The sequence below is a fragment of the Gamsiella multidivaricata genome, assembly GCF_025024155.1.
Source record: "Gamsiella multidivaricata strain RSA 2152 chromosome Unknown BC939scaffold_68, whole genome shotgun sequence".
In the NCBI taxonomy this organism is placed as follows: domain Eukaryota; kingdom Fungi; phylum Mortierellomycota; class Mortierellomycetes; order Mortierellales; family Mortierellaceae; genus Gamsiella; species Gamsiella multidivaricata.
Window position 1 is genome coordinate 180,164 of NW_026251776.1, and position 15,475 is coordinate 195,638.

Here is a 15,475-nt window from a genome sequence, read left to right on the forward strand (position 1 = left end):
ACTAAGCACAGGTGGAGGACAAAAAGACCATAAGAGCGTGAGATTCTTAAAGGGTCGCTTTATGAATTAGCTTCCGTCACTCTAAAAGAAACATACCAACTCCTCGACGTCGCGACGTTCAGTCCTTGCGCTCAAATGGCCGACGTAGACTGTCGAGTGGGTGCTGGCCGCAGAGGGAGGGGCGCCTCCTTCGGTGGCTGCGTCAGCAATGGAAGCAATAGGTTAGGCACTTGATGTCCATTTAAACAGCGTTCGTTGCTCATGCTGGATTCTTTCATCTTAGCAGACAGGTACCTGGAGGAAGTGGGGGAGGAGGTGGGGGCAATGCTGACATTATTATGTGGGTAGCTCTGAGGAGTGATAGTGGTGTTGTGGATGAACGAAAGAAAATGAAGTGTCTGTTTGCCAAAGGTTAAGTGTCACCTGATAGACGACCCTTAAGACATACCGCTCCTGGGTCGCTCGCCATGATCAACGCGCCTGAAAACACCTCCTTCTCTAATCATCCGTCCTTCTCTTTGCTTGACCATCAGCACGGCTCCACCATGACGGCTCGCAAATCAGGAGGTCCAGACCTCGCCTACTATCAGGCTCCAGATACCATCGCTCAGTTTCACCACATTGCCAATGAGCTGACGCGAGATCTCAAGGCGGACCAAGAGGGATCCATCATCTCACCCTCGGGCGAAGAGCTTGCTCTGTTCATCCAGGGCCTTCAGCAGTTTCAGCAGGATATCCTCGGCGCCCACAACGCCCACAATTTGCCATCTGCCTCAGCAAGGATCCCCGCCAAGCTTCTTAGGAGCAAGACCATCACGACCAGCTCCCCTATCTACAAAATCCTTCTAACAGCTTACAGATATCGCCAACGACAGGGTTGGCTAGAATGGGATCTTTCCAACCCCTTGAAGCAAACCCAATACCTCTCCATGATTGCCCACATCCGAGAGGCACTCGTTTCCAGCGGAATGCTCAGGAACCCAGCCATTGCCTTTGCAGAATCGGTCAATGTAGAGGATCGCGAAGGCCTTACTGCCTCTATCCATAAACTTGGAGGTATGTACGCCTGTGAACGTTTTTTTGCAAGTTCGGCTCTTGTCATCTCATTAGCTTCATTATTACTTACTCCAGGGTTCTGCTGTCGCTATAGGAACGCTTGTTTCGGATCCCCAGACTGCTTCACATATTGTGCATCATTCTACAGAGGAACAGGAGAGTGCCGATGGAGAGGAATGGCTTCGCACGCTCGAGAAGAAAGATGGAAAAGTACTTGTTCATTACTGGTATTATCCTGACTCGTACGACGGGTGGGTATCCGAGACGTCAGGCGATTATGCGGAGCCTGAGCCGCTACCACAGCACACTGGCGCATGGACCGTTTCGACTCGCTGGGTCAAGGATAGTGTCAGATTTAACGAGTGGATGAATGAAGAGGATTACGGGAGTAGCACGTACCGATCAGGATCAGGCTTAGGGTCATCAGCACAGTCCAGTCAGCGCTATAGAAGCAAGCGAGACAACTCTGAGAAAATCGAGTCGCACCCAAAGAGAGTCAAACGCAGCGCTTCATCTACGCCAATGGACTCGGACGAGATTCAACGGTCAATAGAAAGCGAAGGCGCCGCACCCCCAACAGAAGACGCATCTATGAAGGAGGTCTCTGCTTCCGACACTTTGGGGCTGGACAACACTCTGCCAGCCGATACAGACTTAATGGAGGTCGATTCTAAGGAAGCGGACATGGAAACCAAGGCGGGAGAATCACCATTAAAGGGAATTGAGACCAAGGAGACAAGCGTAGCCGATAAGGACTCTAACAGGGGAAGCGCTCCACCGGAAAACGAAGAAGCCTTGACACAAGCTGAGGCAGATCGGTTCAAACTCGAGGAGGAGGCAGGCCGATATCTCTCTCGCCAAACACAGGAGGTGATCATTCCCTCCTATGCGGCATGGTTCTCGCTCGCCAAGATTCACGAGATCGAGCACAAGTCCCTGCCAGAGTTTTTCAACCTGAAGAACCGCAGCAAGACCCCGACAGTGTACAAGGATTATCGCGACTTTATGATCAACACCTATCGCCTCAACCCCTCTGAGTATCTTACCGTCACCGCTTGCAGGAGAAACTTGGCTGGAGATGTCTGCGCCATCATTCGCGTTCACTCCTTTTTAGAACAATGGGGTCTAATCAACTATCAGGTATGAACATGACCAATCTGATTAACAGGAACTCGCCGATGGAATGATTTGCTTTTTACTCACATTCCTGCTCTCTGCTCCTGTCTTTATCAAGGTTGATCCCGAAACCCGCCCCTCGACAGTTGGTCCTGCCTTTACAGGTCATTTTCGCGTTACAGCAGATACTCCAAGAGGATTACAGCCTTTCCTTCCAAGTGTGGCAGCCCCCACTGCAGCACAGGCGAATGGCGAGCTCAAGGCCGTTGGAGACGCCAAGCAGGAATCTAATATGGAGCTCAGACGCAATGCCTTCAGCAACGGAACAGCACTGGCGGTCAAGGATGGTGAGGATAGTCTTGAAAAGAAGCAGCGATTCAACTGCTTTACATGTGGCACTGACTGCACCAAGATCCGTTACCACAGCATCAAGACCAAGAATTTCGAACTTTGCCAAAACTGCTACCTTGAAGGACGCTTCCCATCGACCATGTCCTCTGGCGAATTTATTAGACTTAATGCTCAACACTTTAAGCACGCAACTGACGACCCATGGACGGATCAAGAGACGCTGCTTTTGCTGGAAGGTCTCGAGATGTTTGATGAGGATTGGAGCCAGGTGGCAGACCATGTCGGAACACGCAGTCGAGAGCAGTGCATTCTCCATTTTTTGCAGCTGCCCATCGAGGATCCATATCTGGGAGGACAAACCCAGCGAGAACTGGGACCACTTCAGTACCATCGCATTCCATTCAGTCAGGCCGACAATCCAGTAATGAGTGTCGTGGCATTCTTGGCTAGTGTTGTAAACCCCAGCGTAGCAGCAGCAGCAGCCAAGAGCGCGCTGAGGGAGCTGGAGCAAGTCAAGAAGGCCGTAGGCGGCGAGGAGGGCACACAAGATAGAGAACCAGAGACGGTCAAGGAGACCGGTACAGCCGAGAGCAGTGACGATGCACTTAAGGTTGAAACACAAGGCTCGGACACGATGGATCTAGATAGGACAAACAGCGTGCAGGGTGATGAGGACACGGAGATGAGGCAGAACGGAGAGGCAACGGCCGCAAAGGCAGACTTGGATGTTGCGGAAGTGTCGCGTTCGACCCTGCAAGAGGCAGGGGCTGCTGCTCTCGGATCGGCTGCTGCGAAGGCCAAGACGCTAGCGGATAATGAGGAGCGTGAGGTCAAGAAGCTGGTCACGCAGGTCGTGGAGGCACAGCTGAAGAAGATGGAACTGAAGCTGCAGCAGTTTGAGGAACTGGAGAGCGTTCTGGAGATCGAGAAGAGAGAGCTGGAGAGGCAGCGCCAGCAGCTCTATTTGGATCGGTTGGCGATGAAAAAGAGCATCATGGCGATGCAGGAGAAGATGGTGTCGGCTAGACAGACAGGCAATCTACAGGCTGTGGCTAGCATTACAGTGCCTCCAGGCGGTACGGGCGGAACGGGCACTGCCTTCCAGAATGAGGCAACGGTGCGGCAGCAACAGGAGCAGGGACAGGGAGTAGGGCCGTTGAGCCGAGACCAGAACACAGATGGCGTTGTTGTGATGTCCTTGCCTTGATGATGGGATTTCATTCTCGACCGCCTTTATATTTTTTTTGCTCGCGCTTGTGGAGACATATAATCATTTCAATAAAGATTTTTTTCTAAACTACTAACACTAATTTGTCTCGCGGTCTTATGTAAGAAGTAGATGGCGTTCAGAAAGATAAGGACCAACCTCGCAGCGACATTGTCATTCTCCTCTCTCCTTTCTCCAGTTCTGCAAGGCTGCGTGCATTCGTGGGCTGCATAGTTGCGTTCGAAACTCCATAGATGTTCGTGTGCGGTATCTGCATCTGTGTGCGTATGACTGGACAACTGGAATTGTAATTCGAACGAGGATGCTGTAGGAGCAGATCAGAACTATCGAAGATACCCTAGTTCTTCTCGATCACAATAAAAGGAAGCCCTTTCTCTTTCTGAATGAATCCCTCATCCTGCATAGCGCCCTTTGTCCCTTCCTCCCTCTATCATTTCTCGCTTTTTACATCTGCCTTTGTCCTCGTATCAAGAAAAAAGAAAAAAAGAAAAAGAAAAGAAAGACCTACCACAAGCACCCAAATGACATTATTCAAACCCTCGAAAAAGACCACCACAGCAGCCATGCTTGGCTCCGTGGCTCTGGTCGCCAGCATGATCTCGTCCGGTAGCCTCGGTCTGGTAGAGGCTTTCCCTAACAAAATACCGCATAAGCCTGACTACTCACATCCCAAGGGCACGAGTCCCTGGCCCAAGTACGGAGAGAAACCCAACGCCAATACGCCCGAGGTCAAGGCCTGGGCTAAGCTGGTAGACTGGTCCAAGGTTCCCAAATTGCCTATCCGCAAGGTCAAGTCCCCCGGGGACGCACCAGAGTGTCCCAAGCACGATGTTCCCAAAAGTGATTGCTGGTGGACCTGCACCGGTTGCTATGCACCGGACGATGTGGTCGATTGTCCCGGCAAGAACGCCTGGGGACTCACATTTGACGATGGTCCTCAGCCAGGCACGACAGAGAGCTTGCTAGCGTTGTTGAAAGAGAAGAACGTGACGGCAACGTTCTTTGTTACCGGTATGAAGTCCGCCAAGGCGCCATGGCTGCTGCAGGACACGCTCGAGCAGGGCCACCATTTGGCGAGCCATAGTAAGTCGCAATTAAACCCAAGATGCCGGATACCGCGATCGGATCTATTGTGTAGTTTACTGACGATTGGATGCACGTTCTTTTCATTTCATTTCATGACCGATAGCATGGTCGCACTCAGGACTGACGACGCTGACAAACGAAGAGATCGTCGCAGAACTGAAGTGGACGGAGAAGTACATCTACGACCACACCGGATACAAGATCAAGTACTACCGTCCTCCATATGGTAAGCTGCCTGTGATACGTCCACCATTCCTTATTCCAAAGACAGCCGTTACACGAGCCATGCATTTGCTATTCATATACATGTTTCCCTTTTCTAGTATAAGCAACTGCTAATAATATCCTCCCTCCACTTATTGTACATCAACTAGGTGATGTTGATAACCGCGTCCGCGCCATTGCCACTCAGCTTGGCTTCACGACCGTGATCTGGTCTAACGAGTGGGACACCCAGGACTGGCAGCTCGAAGAGAACACCATTTCTTCTAAGCAAATCGTTAATATTTTCAAAAACGATCTTCAAACCCTGCCCAAGCGCAAGAACGGTGTCATCACCCTCGAGCACGACGGGGACCCCAAAATGATCACCATGGCCCGCACGCTCCTCGATATGGGATTGGCCAAGGGTATGAAGCCTATGGACATTGCCCAGTGCCTGAACGATCCTGTTGGATATAATGCTGTACCTAAGAAACCAGAGCCTAAGTTTGAGTCGGTCAAGAAGCCGCAAGAAGAACTATCAAGCAGCAAGAACGAGCCACCAAAGTCGTCTCCTATTCCAGATAACGCTGACAACAAGGCTACTACTCCTCCAGAGCTTTCCGAGAGTGACTCGAACGACGAAAGTGTCTCGAACGATGAGAGTATCTCGAACGGCGAAAGTATCTCGAGCGGCGAAAGTGTCTCGAGTGGCGAAAGTATCTCGCAGCAATCAGTGAAGAAGGTTTCAGGAGCATTGCCTTCGTCGAACGCAGCAGGTCTCTCGGTCGCCCTCTGGACGCTCGCCGCCGTTGCTGCCTCGCTCGTTCTCTAGAGTGACATACCATGAAATAATTATCCCTCCTTGCAGCTGCATTGCAATACGCTTTCATCAATAAATGCAGACTTTACACTTATAATTTTCTGTATGTTTATTTTGCGACCAGGGGCGCAATGTATACTATTTGCTGCCTTGCAGCGACATGGCAATGGCCTGCTGCATCATCTCCCACTCTGCATCCCCATCGCCCTCGGACTGACCAAGATCCGTATCCTCCCACGAGAATCCTGGCGGAAGCGCCGAGGTATCAGCTGCAGCACCAGGTAACCCGCCAAGGCGATAACCTGTACTGCTTAATGCGTCCTTGGCCCCTTCTGTCCCGGGTCTTTGAAAGTTCTCTTGAGGAAGCGTCGCAGCCATGATATCGGCTTCACACCTAGGTAAAAACGACGGCGTGGTAACCAATACTTCCTTTGACAATCGCTTACACTGCTTATCTCCAGCTTGATCAACAAGCGCCCGCTTGTTGTTGTTGCTGGTATCAGGATCTGAGCTTGTTGTTGATGAGGCTACGTTCTGTTGTGAGGGTGCACGCTCGTGCTCTTTAATCCTCTGCCTTGTGATCCTCTCCATCTCCTGTCTTTCATTCAGGAATCCAAATGTCGCTGGTACTTCTGGTGCAGGTGGAAGCTTTGCTGCGGACTCAACCTTCTCATCAGGAGCTTCGTCAGTGGTGAGTTTTTCGAGAGACCGTACGACGAAGATGGAATATCCTTCCATCTCCAATTGCGAGAGTGTCATTCCGAGATAGATCGCGGACATGTGCTTAGGTTGAGAATGCATTGAGTTGAGATCGTACCACCGCTGTGTCGACGGCCCAAACCGACGTAACGTGTACCAATGCTGATCTAGGTTGCAGATAAACGCAATTTCTCGCCTAATACAAAGAATAAAGAGATATGGTTAGTATGTCTTGCCGCTAATATCTCATCATAGAAAGTACGCTCATTGTTATCGACATACTCCGGCTCTGTTTTGGAGTCGCTCACTTCCTTAGCTCCCCATGGGATAATCTGGACGTTCCAAATGTCTAATGCGTGACTGAGGACCTGCATACCCATTGACAAGAAGCACATCAGTTCCCGATTCAGGATGCGTTTCACACGTGTGAACTGGCCAGAGCAAACTACAGTACTTGACAATATCCTTTACCTGAACTGAAAAGAACCCCGAGTCATCCATGTTCTGGCTTTTGACCTCCCGTGCTCCAGACCCAGAGTTGCCAAGCGCATCCTGCTCTCTTTGATCTAACTGACGCGCCAGTTCCGCTAGGTCGATGGCGGTGAAATAGGGCCCCTGCAAGAGCGCGTTCAAGCAGTGCTGAGCACAGAGGTTTCCTTCTTGCTACAGAAACCAAGACAGCGGACATTTAGAGCAATGTTGGTAGCAACGTGTTGTCAAACCGGAGAACTTGCGACTGACCTGTTCATGAAAAATATACGGAACCAAATCCATTATGTCGGGAGTGATATAGCGTCGCGTACTCAAGAAGTTTATGGAAGGCGAAGAGGTTTTTTCGAAAGTAAAGGAATGAAGGAAGAGGAATGAGGGAGAGAGAGGAAATGGTTACCAAGAAGGGCGCGCAAGTGCCTAGTAGCCATCACGTGTGATATGCAAGAAGAAAACGAATCCTCGTGCTCCAAGTTCTCCATTCTTCTTCCTTTTGTCTTTGTCCTCGTCGACCGTCTCGTCTTCTGAAGCCGCAGCCCGACTTTTGTGAATACCAAGCTGTGCACCAAACAAGGAACTACGCCATGACAGCGCTCGAGAAACCACTCGCCAATGTGAAAATCATCAGCGACGAGAAACGCGGAAACGGGCGCTGGCTGTCCCTGCACGAGGTCAAGTTTACAGATCCCTCGGGAACAGAACGAGGCTGGGAGGTCTGTCGTCGCATCTCACCTGGTTCTAAAGAAGGGAGAATCAACTCTGGACCTTCAATTGATGGTAGGCATTTCCTTGGCGTGTACAATATGTACCTTGGTACGTGAACATTCTAACAGCTGCTGTTTCTTGGTCAACATGGATTCGACATGCTAAAGCTGTCGACGTGATCACGATCATCAAGAACAGTCGAGGAGAGGCCACGCACGTCGCTCTCGTTATCCAGTACCGCCCAGCCATGGGCACATATACCATTGAGTTCCCCTCGGGTTTGGTGGATGCAGAAGAACACGTATCTGAGGCAGCGCTTAGGGAGCTGGAGGAAGAGGTTGGATTCAGCGTAAAGTACGGCCATTCCGTCAAGGTCATCAACACATTCGATCCCATCGCTTACGAGCCTGGGATAACAAATTCCTGTTCATGCGCTGTAGTCGTTGAGGTATGTTGCTGAAAAATCCATCTTCGAATCAGCCAATGGAAAGGGATCGTCTTTGTTTCATTTCAACTCATAGACCAACGATTAAAAATGTCCAGGTGGTGATGGAGCAGGAGCAGCTATTTGGGCCCAACTCCATGCGGAACCCCAGTCTCGAGGAAGACGAATGGAGTCTGCAGGTTGCGATCCTACCCCTCCAAGGTCTCTTGAAGACGCTGCAAGGTAGTCGGCACCAATCATGCGTGAACGTATTGCTCGATATTGTTGCTATTGCTCATTATCTCATATTTCTCTGTGCCTTTGTAATGTAGAACTTCAATTCTCTGTAGGCGGATATTCGAAACTGGTTTTGGACAGCCGCCTGTATACCTGGGCGCTTGGTCGTGAATTGGGGTACTAGAGATTTCATAATCTCGAGCTTGGTCATCTTCACAGTAAACTTCGCCGCAGTCGCATTTCACCATCCCGGTCATACTCATAACACGCTCAACTGAGCAATGGTTTTACGTGCAGCTATGCAGATGTGCAGATGAGTTTTAGTGACTATAATACAATAAATCTATGCTTGAAAAAAGTAATGAAATTGGTAGCGCTGAGATACTTTGATACAGCCTTAGAAGTGAATGTGAAGACAAAAATTTATGCGACCGGGGCGTTGATTTCGGCCACATCCATAGCTTCAGTATTGGTCTTCTTGACTTTAGTATCAGCTCTTTGAAGTCCTGCGGCGGCGTCCGCCTCGGCCTGAGAGTAAGGCTCCTCCTTCAACAGCTTGACCCTGTCAAATATGAGATAAATATGATTTGCACAGTTAGTATTGAACTTGACGTTGCCATTTCGCTGCCACATGTCGAATTGGTATACGGCAACTACCTCTTCTTGTGGATCTTCCCCTTTTGATGTTCCTGCAGCGACTCCTTGTTAATGTGGTGCTTACTAGGGGGTTGAATAAGATGCAATGAAAGCCATATTAGCACTGCGATATGAACAGAGTCCCACATTTGCGACGATAACGATGACTTGGCAGCGCCAATTCTGGTTCCTGAAATCAGGACAATGGTATTGCACATACGCGCAGGGGATGCAGTAGAATTGACCCAGACCAGGAAGTTCAGGGTCCAGCTCGGGCTTCTCGAATTTAGCGACATTCTCGGGCTGGATATCATCATGGATCTGGTCGATATCACGCATGTAGCGCTTTGTTCGGTATTTGCGCTGGATATCGCGGATACCCTTGTGAACTCTTGAGCGGCGAAGTCGTCCCATTGTTATTTACTGTATGTCTGTCGATGAGTGTTGGCGTTGGTAAGTGGAATGAAAGATGGAGAGGAGGAGAAAGATGTTTGGCAAAAGCCTATTTGTCTTTTTTTTTTTCTTTTTTTTTCAGGGACTGCTGAAACTGTTTGTTTCCTTCCAGCCTTTGGTGGAGCTGCAAGGCAGCTTGCCTAGTTGGACCCTATACACTCGCTCTCCAAGAACAATCATGAAGATGGCTTCCCGGGTCTTGGGAGCCTGGGTCCCCTCGCTAATCCTCATCTCCTCTATAGCTTTCCCAACGAGAAGCTCCTTGAGGCCTTGTGCTCTGGTGACCCTGGTCTCCGGTTCCATCACGTGAAATAAAATCACCGAAGTCTAAAGTAATCGCACACCCTGAGGAACTGGCCGCTCTCTCCGTGCGACTCGGATCTTATTTCGAAATCGAATCACTTCATCTTTCTGCACACAAACACCTCCTCCATCGTCAAGCACACATCACCATGGCTGGTTTCCACCCCCATATGCCCGCTACTCGCTATACTGTCACTGCCAAGGCCCTTGGCGCCGCCATGTGGTTTTGGGTCATGTACAAGGCCAAGGAAGAAGGCCCCGTTGTCCTTGTACGTCATCCTTCATCTCGGCACCAACACCAGTACCAGTTTCTCTACTCACTTGGACTCTACGCGGAGCGGGGATAATTATTGAGAGAAAGCAGGGCATTAGCAGGATATTAATAGGACATTAATAGGATATTGACAGGAAAAATCAGTAGCAGTTCCGTTCTTTTGAAAAACGGCTTATTGGACGGTACACTACACTGTTTCCATCCGGGACCGTCAAAGTATTGGTGCTGTTTGAGCTTCATACATCCTGGACGGGCTGCGCGTTGTAGCATCGCGCCTTTGTATGAAGAGGCATTCAGCCATCGAGTCAGAGGATTTCGTAGTTTTACAGGAACGTTGGATGCGCAGCAAAACCGATACTGGATGATTATTTCACGCGTCGGCGACCGCGAAAAGCAGGCTATTGTAGAATGGAACGCTGAATCAGCTGCCTCGCTTCTGGACAAGCACGGAAGAACAGACGCACGGAAGCACGGAAGCACAATTTATTCCCTGCTTTTTCTGTCATCCCATATCTAATATCAGTTCAACTGCATCATTTGCTCGCAATTGTGATAGGGTCTCCGTCATCCTTGGGATGGCCATGGTCACGGACACGGACACAGCGCTGAGGGCGAGCATCACTAAAGGCACCAATAACCTTTCATCGAATTCCAGCACCTAGCTCAATCTGTACAACCTACACCAACTCCATGTGGAATAGACGGACTTATAGACCGCCAGGCAGATATCGTGATCATTGCTCTTTCCCTTCTCGTTCCTCCCCTCTCTCCGACCGAAATAAACACAAGATGATATCTCCGATATGAACCCCGTGTTGGCCGTCGAAGAAAGCTGAACTAAGGATCACAGAAGCACAGGTGTGATTGACTGTTATGCGATGATCTCATTTGCAGCAAAATTGCAGGCGTCGCTTCGCAGCGACGGACAAATGGAGATACCACACATAAAGGTTAATCTCTCATTACGCGTGTGGTCCAGATAATGACCTTTGCAGCACTACTGCGTATATAGTGTATAGAGCGTTTAGGGAAGACTGGTAGGACTCTTTAATACTTACGATAAATGCGATAGGATGACTAAGTTCATGAAGGGCGATGTTCGCCATGCCCGATAAACTATAGAAGGCAAGCATGACGAGTCAGAAGAGCAAGCAGGCGCTAAGATATTTCTTAAACATCTATGATCTGTAACGCGGCTACCTTAGCCTGGTAACTACTCCTTTTTAAGACGCCTTCCTCTGGCTAAAAGGCTTGGGGGAGGGGGGGGGGGGGGGGGAAAGGAAAATAAACAGGTGCCATGGACATTCATCTCGCGTTTAGCACAAGAAGGAGCATAGTGCTCTTTCGATCTTTATTGTCACAATCTCTCCTCTGACGTCTTTTTGTAGCCACGCCATCAGCGATGTGAATCGAGAGATAGAAGTACTATGGGCTTCATCCAGATCAGCAATGGACAGTATAAAATATTGGAGTCTTAACGCGCTCGGTCTTTTTTAAGTGCCGACCAGGCCGAGATCGATGCCATGCTTACCAGCTTGGCCACCATAGGCGTAAAATCCATTGGTGTTAAGAATCCTCTCGCGACGGTTGGGACCTGAGGACCTATCAGAGCGTTGATCGCCTTTGGCATGGACGTTTATCTTCCGATGTCTCTGGGCAACATTAACCACAGTCATATCTAGCTCGGGCAAGTGGCCGTCTTTATCACCGTTGACGATAATGTTCGCGCAGTGATGGTAGAACTATCCATGATAAAAAAATATGATAAATATAATAAATATATAATAAAATATAAACATAAATAAAATATAAACATAAATAAAATATCTTGCATACTTGGTTGGTGGCATAGGCGATCCGGGACATGGCAAGAGACATTTGCTCAAGTCAGTGCATGAAGGCGCATTGGGAGGGATCATTATAGGCCATTCATAGTAAATAGCAGGACAGGTCTTAGTGTATTGCCCAATGACCTTCCAGGTCTTGCCACCATCATATGAAAGTGAGAACTCGCAGGCGCCACCGCCATGGCGCGCCTGGGCCAGGCTTCTGGGCGGAGGGAACTTCATATAGTCCTTAATTTCAAAGTTCCAGAAACGAATAGGAATAATCTCGCCAGCACGGTAGGTAGTAACGGGGCCCTCCGCGTAGCCATCTATATAAATCATCCGCAATCGAATTACATTAGTTAAATTATGTGCGTATCTGATTTCGTTTGGTATCTCTAGGCGAAAGAGACTTCCCCTCAAAGCCAATCCACGCATGGACAGTATTTGAGGGACTGTTCGACCAGGGACCAGCCTGGCCTGGTGGATTAGAAATAGCAATATGGGCCGAGGACGAGGATAGCGCCGCAAGGGCGACGAACAGCACGCTGCTGATGTGGAAGCTAGCTTTCATTCTCTTTTTTGTGCAGCTGAAGTTATAGGAAGCGATTTACACCGCAGCGCGTATCGATGCGTGTATGGTCGGGAGAGATGAAGAATGAATACTGGCTTGGAGAGTTAAGCAGCAGCGGAGCAAATGAAGGTAATAAGGAAGACGAGGAAACGAATATTGTTATATTTGTATTCCTCGACAGGGCCGTATCCAAATGAGGCGAGACAACAACGAGCGTCCAGCCTCATTTCTACGTTGTAAGATAATGAAAGACTGAACTTGACCCCCACATAATGAATAATAGCTACATTCCTGTTGCTAGTCATGGCTGCTGGTGTATGTCAATGGATACTTGTGGCAGCAATGACGTTCTTGTCAGCCATCTTCATGGATGTTAGATTGGAGTGATAAAACTTAGTTTCGGCAAATATTCGTCACAAGCTAATACCCCTCCCTTTGCTAAAGACAATGGCTGTCAAATGCAAGTTTTGCCACACTATTGTTCAAAACAAGAGAACCTAACTAGACTTTGTCCGCATTAAAATACACCCTCTACCGCGTTTTATGTGAAGTAACCATGAGATTGATCTATCTGTCTACAATCAGAAAAGTGCAGGTAGAAGCAAGAAAGCGCAATTGTTTCAATTGTTTCATCAGAAAAGGATATAATAGGACCTCCACTGGAATGGTGGCGACAAGTGCTTTTCTTTTTATAACAATTAAAGGTGGCGACAAGTACGAAAAGAAGCAAAAAACAAAAAATCCGTTGGGATACTTATTCGCGTGTATCTATTGTTTGGATATGCCATCAACGATATGGGATTTGTAGTCCTCCAAGAAGAAACAATCCCAGAAGTTTGCAAGGCCCTTTCTATAACAACTTGTCTCTCGAGTCAATTGACTGCGTATCTATCAGATTAACTAGCAACGATCTACCATAGTTGTCCTCTCCATTTTTTTATTTTTTTATTAACATAAATCCCCATGAGCACTCCACAGTTGTCCTCTCCACCAAAGCAGAACCGATCCACAGTCGCCAAAAGACAGGTCACATTCCCCAGGCCTGCCCCAAGGGCCTGTGCAACAATTGCCACATCCCATCAGTGTGTTAGAAAGCTGAAAACACCTTCTTACAAAAAGGGTATCTTCCTCATCCCCTCCATGGTTCTCAACCGCCTTTTCCCCTGTAGGCAGTCCAGCAGCGTCCGATCCGCAGCGTCTGGGTCGAGTACGGGGCCAGGGCAGATCCAGAACTTTTCAACACCTTTTTTTTTTTTATTCAACATGGCCTCCGAGAGAGAACAATCAGTGCTGGTTTCCTAGTGAATAGTCTCTGAGACCTGTGTCTATCTGGCCCTAAATCTTCTAGTGTGGCAGTCGCACCATCTCCAACAACTTCACTGTAACCTCCCTAAGCGTCCCGAGGTCTTTCTCCTGCGATCCGCTCGGCTAGCTGGCAGGCTCCTCACCTGCAAATCTGCCAAGACCATCTCTCCAATTGTAACCTGTACATCTGGGAGATGGTCTTGGTTTCTTGAGAGCACGGAATCCGTTCTACTGGCTTGCGAGCCGACTCCTCTACTATTGTAACATTTCCTCCTCCTCCTCGTCCCGTCTTTCCTCCACCTGAGGTCACTGGATGTGAGCTCAGATTAGCCTATTATAAAGTGGGCCTACTCACTTTTGAACTTATACCTGTAACCCCGGCAGGGGTAGCTAAGACGCATGCTGCCAGTGCAGTGGAATAACTTGTACACCCTGGTGTATAGCTGGGAAGTTCTGAACCAGCGCCTCTCGAAGTCCGGAGGCTAGCGCAAGGGCGAAATTTATTCTGAGCATTTTGTCAAGCGTTAAGGAAGGGGAAAGGAAACCCACAACGATTACATGGGGTAGTGCCACTCAATGTGGGGGTCGCCGGGGAAAGGAAACCCACATAACTGAAGTGGGGTAGTACGCCCGACTCATGCTCCAAATAAATTTCTATGCGTAGCACATATTACTGTGCTTTAACCAGGGCTCGAACCTGGTCCCTTCGCGTTACAAGGGAGGTGCCCTGACCAAGAAATTTTCAACACCCCTTAACTAACGTGCTGAGGTTATTATCACGTGATGTTAATATTTTTATATTTGGAAGATATTTTATACTTCGCCTGCCAGTATTTAAAGCCCGGCTAGCTCAATCGGTAGAGCGTCAGACTCTTAATCTGAAGGCTGTGGGTTCGACCCCCACGTTGGGCGCTTAACCTTTTTATTACTGTTGGATGCATTACTTTTGGGATACAAATTATTTATTTGCCGACCCCTACCTACCATATGTAGATGGAAGAATATAATCTCACTCCCCCCCGTAAGATTTTATTCTCACACCCCCCCGTGAGATTATCCCCCGTTTTGTCATCTCACAGGGGTGTAAGCGGGTTATTCTTACACCCCGGTAAGAATAATTCGAGCTTTTTTTTTTCACGGGGAGGTGAGCGCCATATTCTCACGGGGTAGTCTGTAGGGCCTCGTTTAAAAAAAAAAAATCACTCGTTTATTGTTCCAGGTCTGTTTCAGCAGGATGGAATTCTTTGGATGGTCGCGACATCTCACTGCTGCTCTTGATACGTTTGGCTCCTGGACGCCCCTTCGGCTTCACCACAAGTGGGTCTTTAGTGACACTAAGACCTGCTTCGTTGTCAGACGCGTCCTGTAGCTCTATGAGTCCCGTCTCCGTTTCAGCGAGATTGAGAGGTTGTTGAGCGTTTGCATCGCATTGCTGGACCGGCTGTCCCCATGATGGCCAACTTTCTCACGATCCCTGTAACATCTGTGTGCCACTTTATCCTCAGTCGCTCTTCCTTCCTTGGCTGTGGTGCCGAGGATCCTGTAGAGAACAAGGTGTGCACAATCCTCGTACAAGCGCTGGCGGGGTGATCCACGGTCCTGGTGGAGGCGATGTAATGCGGGTAGGCGACTAGAAGCTTTGAACCAATTTTCGTCTCGAAACCTTCAAGATCCTGCCACTGCTCCTTG

At 49.0% G+C, this 15,475-nt stretch overlaps 7 protein-coding genes and 1 non-coding gene across 8 annotated transcripts; 5 read left to right on the plus strand and 3 right to left on the minus strand.

The window, feature by feature from the left end:
- Positions 1 to 508: 508 nt before the first annotated feature.
- Positions 509 to 3,824, plus strand: BC939DRAFT_414631 (uncharacterized protein). The gene is made up of 3 exons (XM_051552983.1): positions 509 to 1,056; positions 1,151 to 2,196; positions 2,291 to 3,824. Exons 1-3 carry the CDS (start codon positions 546 to 548, stop codon positions 3,728 to 3,730), a joined length of 2,997 nt encoding a protein of 998 aa, XP_051408846.1. The 5' UTR covers positions 509 to 545; the 3' UTR covers positions 3,731 to 3,824.
- Positions 3,825 to 4,344: 520 nt separating this feature from the next.
- Positions 4,345 to 5,873, plus strand: BC939DRAFT_401003 (uncharacterized protein; the record flags this gene model as incomplete). Its single annotated transcript, XM_051552578.1, has 3 exons — positions 4,345 to 4,834; positions 4,941 to 5,063; positions 5,212 to 5,873. 3 exons carry the CDS (start codon positions 4,345 to 4,347, stop codon positions 5,871 to 5,873), a joined length of 1,275 nt encoding a protein of 424 aa, XP_051408847.1.
- Positions 5,874 to 5,957: 84 nt separating this feature from the next.
- On the minus strand, positions 5,958 to 7,422 carry BC939DRAFT_495670 (Josephin-domain-containing protein). Its single transcript, XM_051559656.1, has 4 exons — positions 7,302 to 7,422; positions 7,032 to 7,223; positions 6,843 to 6,928; positions 5,958 to 6,756 (listed from the first exon to the last, which is right to left on the minus strand). The coding sequence occupies exons 1-4, from the start codon at positions 7,332 to 7,334 to the stop codon at positions 6,000 to 6,002; spliced, it is 1,068 nt and encodes a 355-aa protein (XP_051408848.1). The 5' UTR covers positions 7,335 to 7,422; the 3' UTR covers positions 5,958 to 5,999.
- Positions 7,423 to 7,543: 121 nt separating this feature from the next.
- Positions 7,544 to 8,758, plus strand: BC939DRAFT_461920 (NUDIX hydrolase domain-like protein). Its single transcript, XM_051557056.1, has 4 exons — positions 7,544 to 7,826; positions 7,922 to 8,202; positions 8,298 to 8,421; positions 8,511 to 8,758. Exons 1-4 carry the CDS (start codon positions 7,634 to 7,636, stop codon positions 8,597 to 8,599), a joined length of 687 nt encoding a protein of 228 aa, XP_051408849.1. The 5' UTR covers positions 7,544 to 7,633; the 3' UTR covers positions 8,600 to 8,758.
- On the minus strand, positions 8,759 to 9,543 carry BC939DRAFT_277506 (uncharacterized protein). Its single transcript, XM_051551180.1, has 3 exons — positions 9,272 to 9,543; positions 9,073 to 9,135; positions 8,759 to 8,977 (listed from the first exon to the last, which is right to left on the minus strand). The coding sequence occupies exons 1-3, from the start codon at positions 9,463 to 9,465 to the stop codon at positions 8,839 to 8,841; spliced, it is 396 nt and encodes a 131-aa protein (XP_051408850.1). The 5' UTR covers positions 9,466 to 9,543; the 3' UTR covers positions 8,759 to 8,838.
- Positions 9,544 to 9,962: 419 nt separating this feature from the next.
- On the plus strand, positions 9,963 to 10,676 carry BC939DRAFT_389424 (uncharacterized protein; the record flags this gene model as incomplete). The annotated part of the gene is made up of 2 exons (XM_051551886.1): positions 9,963 to 10,076; positions 10,638 to 10,676. Coding segments are annotated over 2 exons (153 nt in total), but the record flags the coding sequence as incomplete, so codon positions are not given.
- A 684-nt stretch (positions 10,677 to 11,360) lies between these two features.
- BC939DRAFT_495673 (uncharacterized protein) lies at positions 11,361 to 12,843 on the minus strand (the record flags this gene model as incomplete). The annotated part of the gene is made up of 3 exons (XM_051559657.1): positions 11,361 to 11,823; positions 12,055 to 12,236; positions 12,813 to 12,843. The coding sequence occupies 3 exons, from the start codon at positions 12,841 to 12,843 to the stop codon at positions 11,575 to 11,577; spliced, it is 462 nt and encodes a 153-aa protein (XP_051408852.1). The 3' UTR covers positions 11,361 to 11,574.
- A 1,782-nt stretch (positions 12,844 to 14,625) lies between these two features.
- BC939DRAFT_t153 lies at positions 14,626 to 14,698 on the plus strand. The gene has a single exon. It is a non-coding gene; the product is annotated as a tRNA-Lys (tRNA).
- The last annotated feature ends 777 nt before the right edge of the window (positions 14,699 to 15,475 follow it).

Bases quoted from the DNA above. Each gene is read 5' to 3' on its own strand.
- BC939DRAFT_495670 (XM_051559656.1), bottom strand. From the start codon at position 7,334: ATGGATTTGGTTCCGTATATTTTTCATGAACAG. The intron at 7,224-7,301 runs GTCAGTCGCAAG...TGGTTTCTGTAG, and splicing joins CGTATATTTTTCATGAACAG to CAAGAAGGAAACCTCTGTGC. The intron at 6,929-7,031 runs GTAAAGGATATT...ATGGGTATGCAG, and splicing joins CGGGGTTCTTTTCAGTTCAG to GTCCTCAGTCACGCATTAGA.
- BC939DRAFT_414631 (XM_051552983.1), top strand. From the start codon at position 546: ATGACGGCTCGCAAATCAGGAGGTCCAGACCTCGCCTACTATCAGGCT. The intron at 1,057-1,150 runs GTATGTACGCCT...CTGTCGCTATAG, and splicing joins CTCTATCCATAAACTTGGAG to GAACGCTTGTTTCGGATCCC. The intron at 2,197-2,290 runs GTATGAACATGA...GTCTTTATCAAG, and splicing joins GGGGTCTAATCAACTATCAG to GTTGATCCCGAAACCCGCCC.
- BC939DRAFT_461920 (XM_051557056.1), top strand. From the start codon at position 7,634: ATGACAGCGCTCGAGAAACCACTCGCCAATGTGAAAATCATCAGCGAC. The intron at 7,827-7,921 runs GTAGGCATTTCC...GACATGCTAAAG, and splicing joins CTCTGGACCTTCAATTGATG to CTGTCGACGTGATCACGATC. The intron at 8,422-8,510 runs GTAGTCGGCACC...TTTGTAATGTAG, and splicing joins TCTCTTGAAGACGCTGCAAG to AACTTCAATTCTCTGTAGGC.
- BC939DRAFT_277506 (XM_051551180.1), bottom strand. From the start codon at position 9,465: ATGGGACGACTTCGCCGCTCAAGAGTTCACAAGGGTATCCGCGATATC. The intron at 9,136-9,271 runs GTATGTGCAATA...TCAACCCCCTAG, and splicing joins TTCTACTGCATCCCCTGCGC to TAAGCACCACATTAACAAGG. The intron at 8,978-9,072 runs GTAGTTGCCGTA...CATATTTGACAG, and splicing joins GGGAAGATCCACAAGAAGAG to GGTCAAGCTGTTGAAGGAGG.